Below are 10261 nucleotides of genomic sequence, written 5' to 3' on the forward strand. Positions count from 1 at the left end.
ACGGACCGCGGGCCTGGGTCCCCGCGCCCAGAGTCGCCAGGGGCCGCCTGGGGGGCTCCGGGAGCCCTTGGTTTCCGAGTGGAGCGGAGAGACCGGAGTGAAATGAAACAGTGTGTCTCTGCGAAGGAACACAAATGTGTACAGACTGAAACGAGGCTATTGAAATGCGTATTGACTGTTTCAGTAAAGACTGAGTTGGACCTACAGTACAATACCCTGGGTTCGTGCTGTTCTGAAGCATTTGCTTCGATTATTTTCAGAGCTGAAAATGTGTATTTTTATGGTGAAAAATGTTTACTCCGTTTTAGCTTTTCACTGTAAAGATATAACTGGTTAGGAGGAAACACTACTTGACACGAACGGCCTTTCAAAAGATTGTCTTTAGTAAATGCTGGCTTCCTGTTGTGTGCCTTGGGTGTTGTACGGAGGCAGTCTTGTTGAAAAAATGACAGGTGCAAAGATGCTAACCTGTTTTGTAAGATGCTTTTTTTTTTTAGAAAAAAAAATGCTTCATATGGCATAAAACTATTTTTCTTCATGTAAAATATACATGTATACTTTAGCACAGGAAAAAGTGTGATATACAAACACCAGAATGTTAGCAGAGGTTCTTCTGTGTAAATGGATTTTAGGTGATTTCATTAAAATTTTTATGATTCTCATGCAGCACACCTTATGGGTGTACTTAGAGGGGAGGAGGTAGCACTGTGACTCAAGAATCTTAAGATAACCAGCGAGCAAATGCTCATGACTTACGGACCTTTCGTACACGTTAACTGCATTGAAGAAGGCTGGTTTTTAATCAAGGCCCATAAAAATACTGGCTGAAATAAGGATGGCTGGTATTTTAGGTCCTGAATGAGCATTTACCACTATGCTAAACGGAGACCTAACAAGACTTTATCCAAAGTAGGAGTCAGGCCCTTTTTCTGATTAAAAAGGCCCTCTTTCACTTGAAATTCTGAATCCAGGCGAGCTTGCACCATCAATTTTAATGTTCAATTTCCTTTTCTTTTTTATTCAAATTCTAAGAAACTTGAAATATATTCTCAAGAGATTACCTAAATTTAGCTAATGGCTTTTTGTGTTCTAATATTCTTTGCTTATTTAGAACATAAAGTCTGAAACCTTTGCCTGTGAATTTTGGAGTAAGTCTTGGAATTTCAGTTTATTTAAAAAAGATGAAAACAACTTTATAAAAATATTGAATGCACAGGATTGGAATGATAAAGAATGCTATTCATGTAGAGTGAGGCGTTTTATATGTTGGTATTGTTTCTATAAATGTCATGGTTGTCAGTTTTTTTTTGTTTTGTTTTGTTTTTACGTGATTGCCTTCCCTTTCCAGTTGGTGACTAAGAACTGGAAACAAGGGGCAGCTTGCTAGTGGCAGTGCTTAGCAGTGAAGATTTGCTTATGTGCAGTAATCCAGTGCCCAGGAATCAGAAAACATGCATTGTAGTCCCTGGTTCTGCCATTTCTCGGTTGACTTGACCTGCCCTGAGTCTGTGTCTTCATCAGTAAAAATGAGGTGAGTTTGATAGTAGTAAGTCCCTCTGTGTATCTCACAGGATTGTTGTGAAGATGAAATAGAATAAAGATTAGGAAAAATGTTTAATTAGCTAAAAAAGCACTTATTACCGTATTATTTTTTCACTGGTAGTGCTGGTATATCCACAACTTAATGGAGCAGCAAAAATAGTGTGTGCAAGCCAGGTGAGGTAGTGCATGCTTGTGATCCCAGCACTTGGAAGACCGAGGAAGGAAAATCTCCATGAGTTCAAGGCCACCCTGGGCTACCTAATGAGTTCAGAGCCAACCTCAACTGCATAGTGAGACCTTATCTCAAATAACCAAACCAAAGCAAACCAAACCAAAAACATTTAATCAGTCCTTTGTTTAAACCCCACTTACTGAGTATCTAATTTTGACTTAAGTTTATGCCTCAAGTTGCTAATCAATAACAAGAAGCAAATAATGATTGAGAGGCTATGTTGGATTTTGCATAATATGATATTAAATGAAATAAAATGTGTTCATAGCCCATAGCTGCTTCTTCAGCCAATGTCTCCAAACCTTTCCAAACTTTTCCAACAAAAGAGTTCCAAAGGCTCCTGAATCACATGGTCAGGTACAGTGATAGCAGTGACCTCACTGGTACCAAAATCTGGCTTGGTTACTTTTCTCATTGCTAAGACAAAATATCCAACACCCAGAGTTAAAGGAGGAAAGGTTTATTGTAGCTCACAGTTATAGAGGTTTCAGTCCATAATGGGTTGGCTCCAAGTCAGGGTGGCATGGCAAAGGGGCATCAAGGAGGAGAAACAGCAGAATCAGCAAGTGATGACCACCACCTTCTTTCTCTCCCTTATATTCTGTCCAGGCTACACACCCTTAGGTCAGGTCAGGTAGCATTCACACAGGATGACCTTCCCCTTATCTATACCCAGAATTATGCCAAACCAGTCAGTGGAATTATTTAGTAATCACGTACCTTTGATCCCAGCATCACACATAACTACAGCCACCTCTGAAAAGACTCACCTATGACCACATGAGGCTTTGTAGGGACATCTAAATACAAGCCATAACAGTTTAAATATATAAGGACCTTCACAGTTTCAAGTCTGTGATTCAGTGTTTGCTTTTATTGTTCGCTTTCTTTGTGGCTGAATATATTAATCCAGATTTTTTTTAGATTAATGCAGATTTATATTTCTGTTTTGGTATAGCTATAACTTTAGAAGATAAATTCATTTCAGAGAAATGGGAAATGTTATGTGTATTCACATATTTATCAATATATAAAATTTTTTAAAGAAAAACAAATTTTAAAATACATAAAATTTTTAGTATTTAGTAAAATACACTCAAAGGAATTAATTCTTTATACTTTTCCAATTGATTAAAGATCTGATATTGTATGCTTGGATCTCAGAAATAAACCACATTTTTGTTTATATGACTTCTGTTCATGTTTACTTACAGGCATTTTTTACCATCTGTGGAAGCTTCCCTGTAATTCATTTTTTTTCTCAAGCAATATTAATTATATCAAGTAAGTGAAAAGTAGTAAAACTAATTAGTTATCTTCATGACAGTTTATGGGAACTTAATTGTATAGTGATTGCCACACCTGTTCTCGCTAGTGTTGAATGTGACTCCATAAACTTTTTTCCTGAAAATTATATTTTGAGATTATGTGTAATGCTTTTTTTTTTTCCCCCTCTGGAAGTTATGAGACCAGCACAGATTTGTAACAATAACATTTTTGAAAAAATGTATCTATCTTTAGCTTGAAATCTGTATAAAAATATTCCTAATTATAGGAACTGTTAGGCATAATGGCTTTTTTAAAATAGTTTACACATAGGATTTATTATAATCATCCAGTTCTCACAATTACATCAACATTTGAGAAGAAATTTCTCTCTTGATAAGAAATGTAATAATCTATCCTGGGCTGAGGATTTAGCTCAGTGACATCACACCTGCCTCGCAAGTGCAAAGTCCTGAGTTCAATCCCCGGTACTACCAGAAAAACAAAAAACAAAAAAATCAGTGTCCTGCCTTTAAGTTTGACTGGAAGAGTAACCCAAAATGTAAACAGAGGTATTGTGTAGCTTTTTTTTAATAAGGTTTATTATCATATGGAATATACATTTCTTATTTTTAATAAGTTCTTTGGTTAGAAAAATACTTACAATAATAATAGTTATTATTTGTACCATATTTATTAATTTTTTTTCATGTTTTTAGATTGAAAAGATATGAATGAATATCCTAAAAAAAGAAAAAGGAAGACTTTACACCCTTCTCGTTATTCAGGTTAGTATATAATTGAATCTTTTTAAAGTTGGTTCGTGGATTAATTTCCATGAAATTCTATTCCCATCCATTTTCTCAAATGATTAGATGGGATTTAAATATCTAGATCAATTTTTAGGTAAGAGAACATTTTACATTCTCTTAACACATATTCCTTTTTGTCTACCATCTGCTAGGGACCCATTAGAACTTCACATTATTTAATCTTTGCAACTCCATGAGTTACAGATATTTTAAATTAGATCTGCACAGTTACTTATGTACCATAATTGGGCTTTGTCTTGCTGTTTCCAAGCTGTGCTTACCACACAATGATAATGTTGGTGGAAAAATTTGACATTATTGAGGAAATGAAACTACCCTATACATTATTTTCAGATATGTGAACTTTCATTCCAATTGTGTAATTTCTTTTTTTTCCCATTAAGCAATTGTGTGATTTCTGATTGAGGTTGGCTTTGCTGTGTTAGTACTGTAAGAACAGAGGTCTTTGGCTAGCCATGGTAGTGCACGCCTGTATTCCAACTATTCAGGAGGCTGAGACAAGAGGATCAAAAGTTTGAGGGACAGCCTAGGCAACTTAGATTCCTGTGAAAAAGAGAGCTGGAAGTATAACTCAGTGGCGGATCACTTACCTACTATGTGTAAGGCCCTAGGTTCAAAAAATGGGTGGGGAGGAATGTGGCTATCTCCTCCCATATGTACTCGAGACAGTCTGACATAACTTTTAGCTTACCCCATGCACACATTCTTCACATCTGAGATTAGGCTGGCCCACTGCTTGCTGGTACTTTCCAGGCAAGACCTGAGAGGACTACATTCAGAAGTCTTCATTGGTCCTCAGACCATGTTCCCTAACTATTATGCTTTCTTTGCGCTATGTGGCATACCTTTCTGTTAGTTCAACATTTTGTGATGTTAACACAGCATTTATTATATATTTGAATTTAGCAGAATTCTGGTTATAAGGCAAATGTTTCAAAGTTACTACATTTAAGTTTATAATTTATGGTTCTTTTGAAGCTAAATATTAAAAAAGAAAGCTAAATGGCAGTATCAGATCAGAAATATAAAAGCTTTAGCCGGGTGTGGGGTGCACGCCTGTAATACCAGAACTCAGGAGGCTGAGGCAGGAGGATCGCTATGAGTTTGAGACCAGCCTGGGCTACATAGTGAGTTCCAGGTCAGACTCAACTACATAGTGAGACCCTGTCTCAAAAAAAAAGCTTTAAGCATTGAAGGAAATATACTTGATTATATATAGTATAATTAAAATCATTAAAATCATTAAAATTTGAGCTGGTGCTATAGCGCAGCTGTCAGTATGTAGCACGTGTAAGGCCCTGGATTTGATCCCCAGCACCAAAAAAAAAAAAAAAAATTAATAAATATGTTCGATAAAAATATATGTCAGTGCCAAGTGTGGTGGCGTATGCCTACAATCCCAGAACTCAGGAGGCTGAGACAGAAGCATCACTGTGAGTTCGAGACCAGCCTGGGCTACATAGTGAATTCCAGGTCAGTCTCAACTACATAGTGAGACCCTGTCTCAAAAAAAAAAACAAAAATAAATAAATAAATAAATATATGTCAGTAAATTTATACATATTTGCTGTGCTTGAACTTTTTCTTCATTTTGTGTTTAGATTCCTCTGGAATAAGCAGAATTGCAGATGGATTCAATGGAATTTTTTCTGATCATTGTTACAGTGTCTGTTCTATGAGACAGCCAGACTTAAAATATTTTGACAATAAAGGTATATCTAATATTTTTCTTTAAATTCCTTTTATTTATTTATTTTTTTTTTTTTGGTACGGGGATTGAACTCGGGTCCTTGTGCTTGCAAGGCAAGCGGCAGAACCACTGAGCTAAATCCCCAGCCCTAAATTCCTTTTATAGGGGAGGGAAAAGTAAAAAGAATTAAAATGTATTATGTACATGCACCAACTCTCCATACTGAATATAATCATTATGCATTTAAAATATGTACTGATGGGCTGGGTATTTAGCTCAGTGCTGCTGCTGCCTGCCTCGCAAGCACAGGGACTTGAGTTCGATCCCCAGTACCCCTCCAAAAAAAGTACTAATAAAAATTTTTAAATTTAAATTTAAATTGCTTTTACAGGGGCTGAGGTATAGCTCTGTGTTGAGTAATTTATTTTTATTTTTATTAGTACATGTTTGCAGCATATAATGATTACATTCATTGTGGGTGTAGCAGAGTGCTTGCCTAGCATGTGCATGCACAAGGCTTTGGGTTTGATCCCTAGCACCACAAAAAGAAAAAAAATGTTTTGTTTTGTTTTTTATCCTTATTTGAAAAGGTAGGTGAAATATGGGTTGATGATTTCAAAGCAGGCGATTATTTGAATTTCAGAAAGCAATTATGTAATTTTCATTTTGAACATTATTTCAGACTGTTCGGACATACAAATACAAAAGAGGCTTCCTAAATCTTTTTTAGTTGGCTGGGAATTGGTGGCAAAGCAGGAGTGACCCAGAGTTGGGAGCATTTATGGTGAAGGGTTAAGAATAGTATTACTGGGCCAGGGATGTAGCTCAGTGGCACTGTGCCTGTCTGGCAAGTGCAAAGTCCTGAGTTCATTTCCCACCCCCACTCCCAAATGAATAGTATTATCCACAGTTCTTCTACTCTTGCTGTAACTTTTGGTCTAAAGGACTAATTGAAGAAAAGAACAGAGGGTGCTTTGTTCTTTCTTAATCTTGCGTTTTCTTTTGACTTCTCTTTTCTAGAGCATTAGATAAATAGATAACTGGTAGTTATTTCTCTAGAACACTGACACTCCTCATTCTTCTGGGCTCCTGTTATAAGCACAGAAAAACACAAACTATGAAAAAATATGCTAGAGTGAGAAACATCAGTATGGACTTATGCTTAGTTTAATTATAGATTTAGGTAATAGAAATGTAGACAGGTATGTGCATATATCTATGATAATATACACACACATTTTTTGTTTTGTTACCAAAGAGAGCTTAAATGAAATAATACCCCAGTAGCAGAGAATATATGATTTATAGTACCATTCCTAACTAAAAGAAGCCAGGAGCCAGGCATAGTGGTACACACCTAAAGTCCCAGCACTAATAAGGCTGAGGCAGGAGTAGTATCATTGCTAGTTTGAGGCCAACCTGGACTACATAGCAAGACCCTGTCTCAAACAAAAATCTAAGGGTCCTGGAGAAATGACTCCATGTCTGGAGCAGGAAATACATTTGGTCAGTTTGGAGCATCTTGTAGTGCTGGAAAATAGGGAATTAAAAAAAAAGACTTCTGAAAATAAAATGTACACTTGCATATAGTGGTATGCTAAAGCAACACGACAGTCAAAGCTGAAATAATTTGATAAAACATTGAATTATAAGCCAAAGTACAAATTAAATACCATAAGGACCAGGGATTTAGCTCAGTGGTTGGGTGGCCTGCCTTGCAAGCGCACGGACCCGAGTTTGATCCCTGGTACCAAAAAAAACACACAAATAATAACAAATTAAACACTCTAAATCCATACTGATGAGATTAAATAAGGAGACAAGAGACAAATCTTCTGTACAGAAGAATTCCAAAAATTTTATATATTCTCTCAAGGAGATGGAATGTAACTCTCCACTCCTTAATTGTTGTTTTGTTTTGTTTTGTTTGGTACCAGGGATTGAACTCATGTCTTTGTGCTTGCAAGGCAGGCAGTAGAACCACTGAGCTAAATCCTGGCCTGTCCACTCCTTGTGAACTACATAGTCATTTCCTTCCAAAGAATATGGAAGTAAAAGTGTGACTTTACAATGGAGAACCTAAGTACTACCTTCACCAAGTGATCAAGGTCAGCATCATCACTTATAATTCATGTTGCTAGTGTGACTTAATAAGATGTGATGAAAATGCCAGTTTATCTCTGCAGTCTATCTCCAAGTAACTCATTCCAGTCTAATCATAAAAAACAAATAAATATCATTAGTGGGGCATTCTTCAAAAGGCCTGACCAGTAGTCCTCAAAGTGGTCAGTCATCAGTAGTCTAAAGACACATGATAACTAAATGTAATGTGATATCCTGAGACAAACTAAAGATGTTAGGTAAAAGCTTAGGCTGTCTGGGTGAAATGTGGGTTTCAGTTAGTAATAATATATCATTATCAGTACTAATATGTTATTCATTAAATATAGTAAGTGAACCATCCTGGTTCTGTATAGGAACTCTCTGTATCTGGTAATTTATTCCAAAAGTGTAAAACTGTTGGATAAAATATTTTTTTTAAAAAAAATTGAAGCCTAGGGCCGGAAATTTAGCTCAGTGGTGCCACTGCCTGCCTTGTAAATACGAGGTTCTGAGTTCAATCCCTGATACAAAAAAAAGAAAGTTGAAGCCCAGTTTTCTCTATTGACCTGAATTTCAGCTTCTCCATGCTAACTTTGGGGCTGGGAAGAAGGGAGGCTGGGCAGAGAGAATAAAGGCTTATTTAGACTCGAGTTAAAATTTCTAAATTTAAAAAATATATTCTAGTTCAAGTGGGGATAAAAGCAAAAGTAGTTGCTTATTTGGGCAGATTTTGTTTTAGTTCTTGGGCAGATGTTTTTTGTCGGGTATATAGATAACATCTTTTTTTATGGCTACATCTAAAACCTCAGTTCCTACTGTAATTCAAAATTAGATTTTAAAAAATCGGTCCTTTGTAATGTTTAATGCTTTGCTATAAGTAATAAATATTTTTCCAAATCCCTTTTTACAGATGATGATTCAGATACTGAGATATCAAATGACCTACCAAAATTTGCAGAAGGAATCAAGGCCAGAAACAGAAATCATAACTACCTGGTTCCCAGTCCTGTACTTAGAATTCTAGACCACACTTCCTTTTCTTCAGGTTAGAACTAATTAATAGCAGCATTACCATATTTTTTTATAGATCATTGGAAAAATAGTACATGCCATAAACTTCTTTTTGTACAGTTCTATTTAAGAGACTTTATTTAGTAATAGTAATATAACAATAGGTTTGTTTTATTTTTCAGAAAAATCTGCAGATGTTGAAATCTGTGATGAAGATTGTGACTCACCTGAATCAGTCAACCAGCAAACTCACGAGGAGAATCCCATAGAAGTCCATACCGCTGAAGATGTTCCAATTGCTGTGGAAGTACATGCAATTTCAGAGGATTATGATATAGAGACAGAAAACAATTCCTCGGAAAGCATCCAAGACCAAACTGATGAAGAGCCACCCTCTAAACTTTGTAAAATTCTTGACAAAAGCCATGCTTTGAATGTAACTGCCCAGCAGAAATGGCCTTTACTGAGAGCTAATAGCAGTGGCCTCTATAAATGTGAACTTTGTGAATTCAACAGTAAATATTTTTCTGATTTAAAGCAGCATATGATCCTAAAGCATAAACGTACTGATTCAAATGTGTGCCGAGTATGCAAGGAAAGTTTCTCTACCAACATGCTTCTGATTGAACATGCCAAACTACATGAAGAGGATCCCTACATTTGTAAATACTGTGACTATAAGACTGTCATTTTTGAGAACCTCAGCCAGCACATTGCCGACACCCACTTCAGTGATCACCTCTACTGGTGTGAGCAGTGTGATGTGCAGTTCTCCTCGAGCAGTGAGCTCTATCTACATTTCCAGGAGCACAGCTGTGATGAACAGTACTTGTGTCAGTTCTGTGAACACGAAACTAATGATCCAGAAGACTTGCACAGCCACGTGGTAAATGAGCATGCGTGTAAATTAATAGAATTAAGTGATAAGTATAACAACGGACAACATGGACAGTACAGCCTCTTAAGCAAAATTACTTTTGACAAATGTAAGAACTTCTTCGTATGTCAAGTGTGTGGTTTTCGGAGTAGACTTCATACAAATGTTAACAGGCATGTTGCTATTGAACATACTAAAATATTTCCTCATGTTTGTGATGACTGTGGGAAGGGCTTTTCAAGTATGCTAGAATACTGCAAGCATTTAAATTCACATTTATCTGAAGGGATTTATTTATGTCAGTATTGTGAATATTCAACAGGACAAATTGAAGATCTTAAAATTCATTTGGATTTCAAGCATTCAGCTGACTTACCTCATAAATGTAGTGACTGCTTGATGAGGTTTGGAAATGAAAGGGAATTAATAAGCCACCTTCCAGTCCATGAGACAACATGATTATTTTATTTGTTTTTACTGACATTATGTAAAATAATAAATTCAACTTTCTGACGATGTTAAAATAGATGATTTTAAACACAACTTACAAGATTTGCCTTTAAAAAGTAATAGTTTTTTGTTGTCCATTTTTCTTGACTTTGCTACATTTTTCAGTATATAATTAGACCTTGAGTATAGTATTTTCAGCTGGGCATGGTAGCGCACACCTATAATCCCAGCACTCAGGAGCCAAGGCAGGAGGATCA

At 36.2% G+C, this 10261-nt stretch overlaps 1 protein-coding gene across 3 annotated transcripts; it reads left to right on the top strand.

Annotated features, from left to right (window-relative positions):
• Nucleotides 1-68: 68 nt before the first annotated feature.
• Nucleotides 69-10261, top strand: Znf639 (zinc finger protein 639). 3 transcript variants are annotated; one of them, XM_010632446.3, is made up of 7 exons: nucleotides 69-220; nucleotides 1349-1531; nucleotides 2989-3058; nucleotides 3760-3828; nucleotides 5475-5585; nucleotides 8577-8711; nucleotides 8860-10261. In XM_010632446.3, the coding sequence occupies exons 4-7, from the start codon at nucleotides 3771-3773 to the stop codon at nucleotides 10011-10013; spliced, it is 1458 nt and encodes a 485-aa protein (XP_010630748.1). In that variant the 5' UTR covers nucleotides 69-220; nucleotides 1349-1531; nucleotides 2989-3058; nucleotides 3760-3770; the 3' UTR covers nucleotides 10014-10261. The 3 variants fall into 3 exon arrangements, with proteins under 3 accessions (XP_010630748.1, XP_010630747.1, XP_010630749.1); XM_010632445.2 differs by lacking the exon at nucleotides 69-220 and having other exon boundaries at nucleotides 1333-1531; XM_010632447.2 differs by lacking the exons at nucleotides 69-220; nucleotides 8577-8711 and having other exon boundaries at nucleotides 1333-1531.

The sequence above is a fragment of the Fukomys damarensis genome, unplaced genomic scaffold, assembly GCF_012274545.1.
Source record: "Fukomys damarensis isolate Sample0158 unplaced genomic scaffold, DMR_v1.0_HiC HiC_scaffold_12, whole genome shotgun sequence".
Lineage (NCBI taxonomy): Eukaryota > Metazoa > Chordata > Mammalia > Rodentia > Bathyergidae > Fukomys > Fukomys damarensis.

Coding starts and splice junctions, on each gene's coding strand:
- Znf639 (XM_010632446.3), top strand. CDS start 3,771: ATGAATGAATATCCTAAAAAAAGAAAAAGGAAGACTTTACACCCTTCT. Junction 3,829..5,474: donor ACACCCTTCTCGTTATTCAG/GTTAGTATATAA, acceptor TTTTGTGTTTAG/ATTCCTCTGGAATAAGCAGA. Junction 8,712..8,859: donor CCACACTTCCTTTTCTTCAG/GTTAGAACTAAT, acceptor TTTATTTTTCAG/AAAAATCTGCAGATGTTGAA.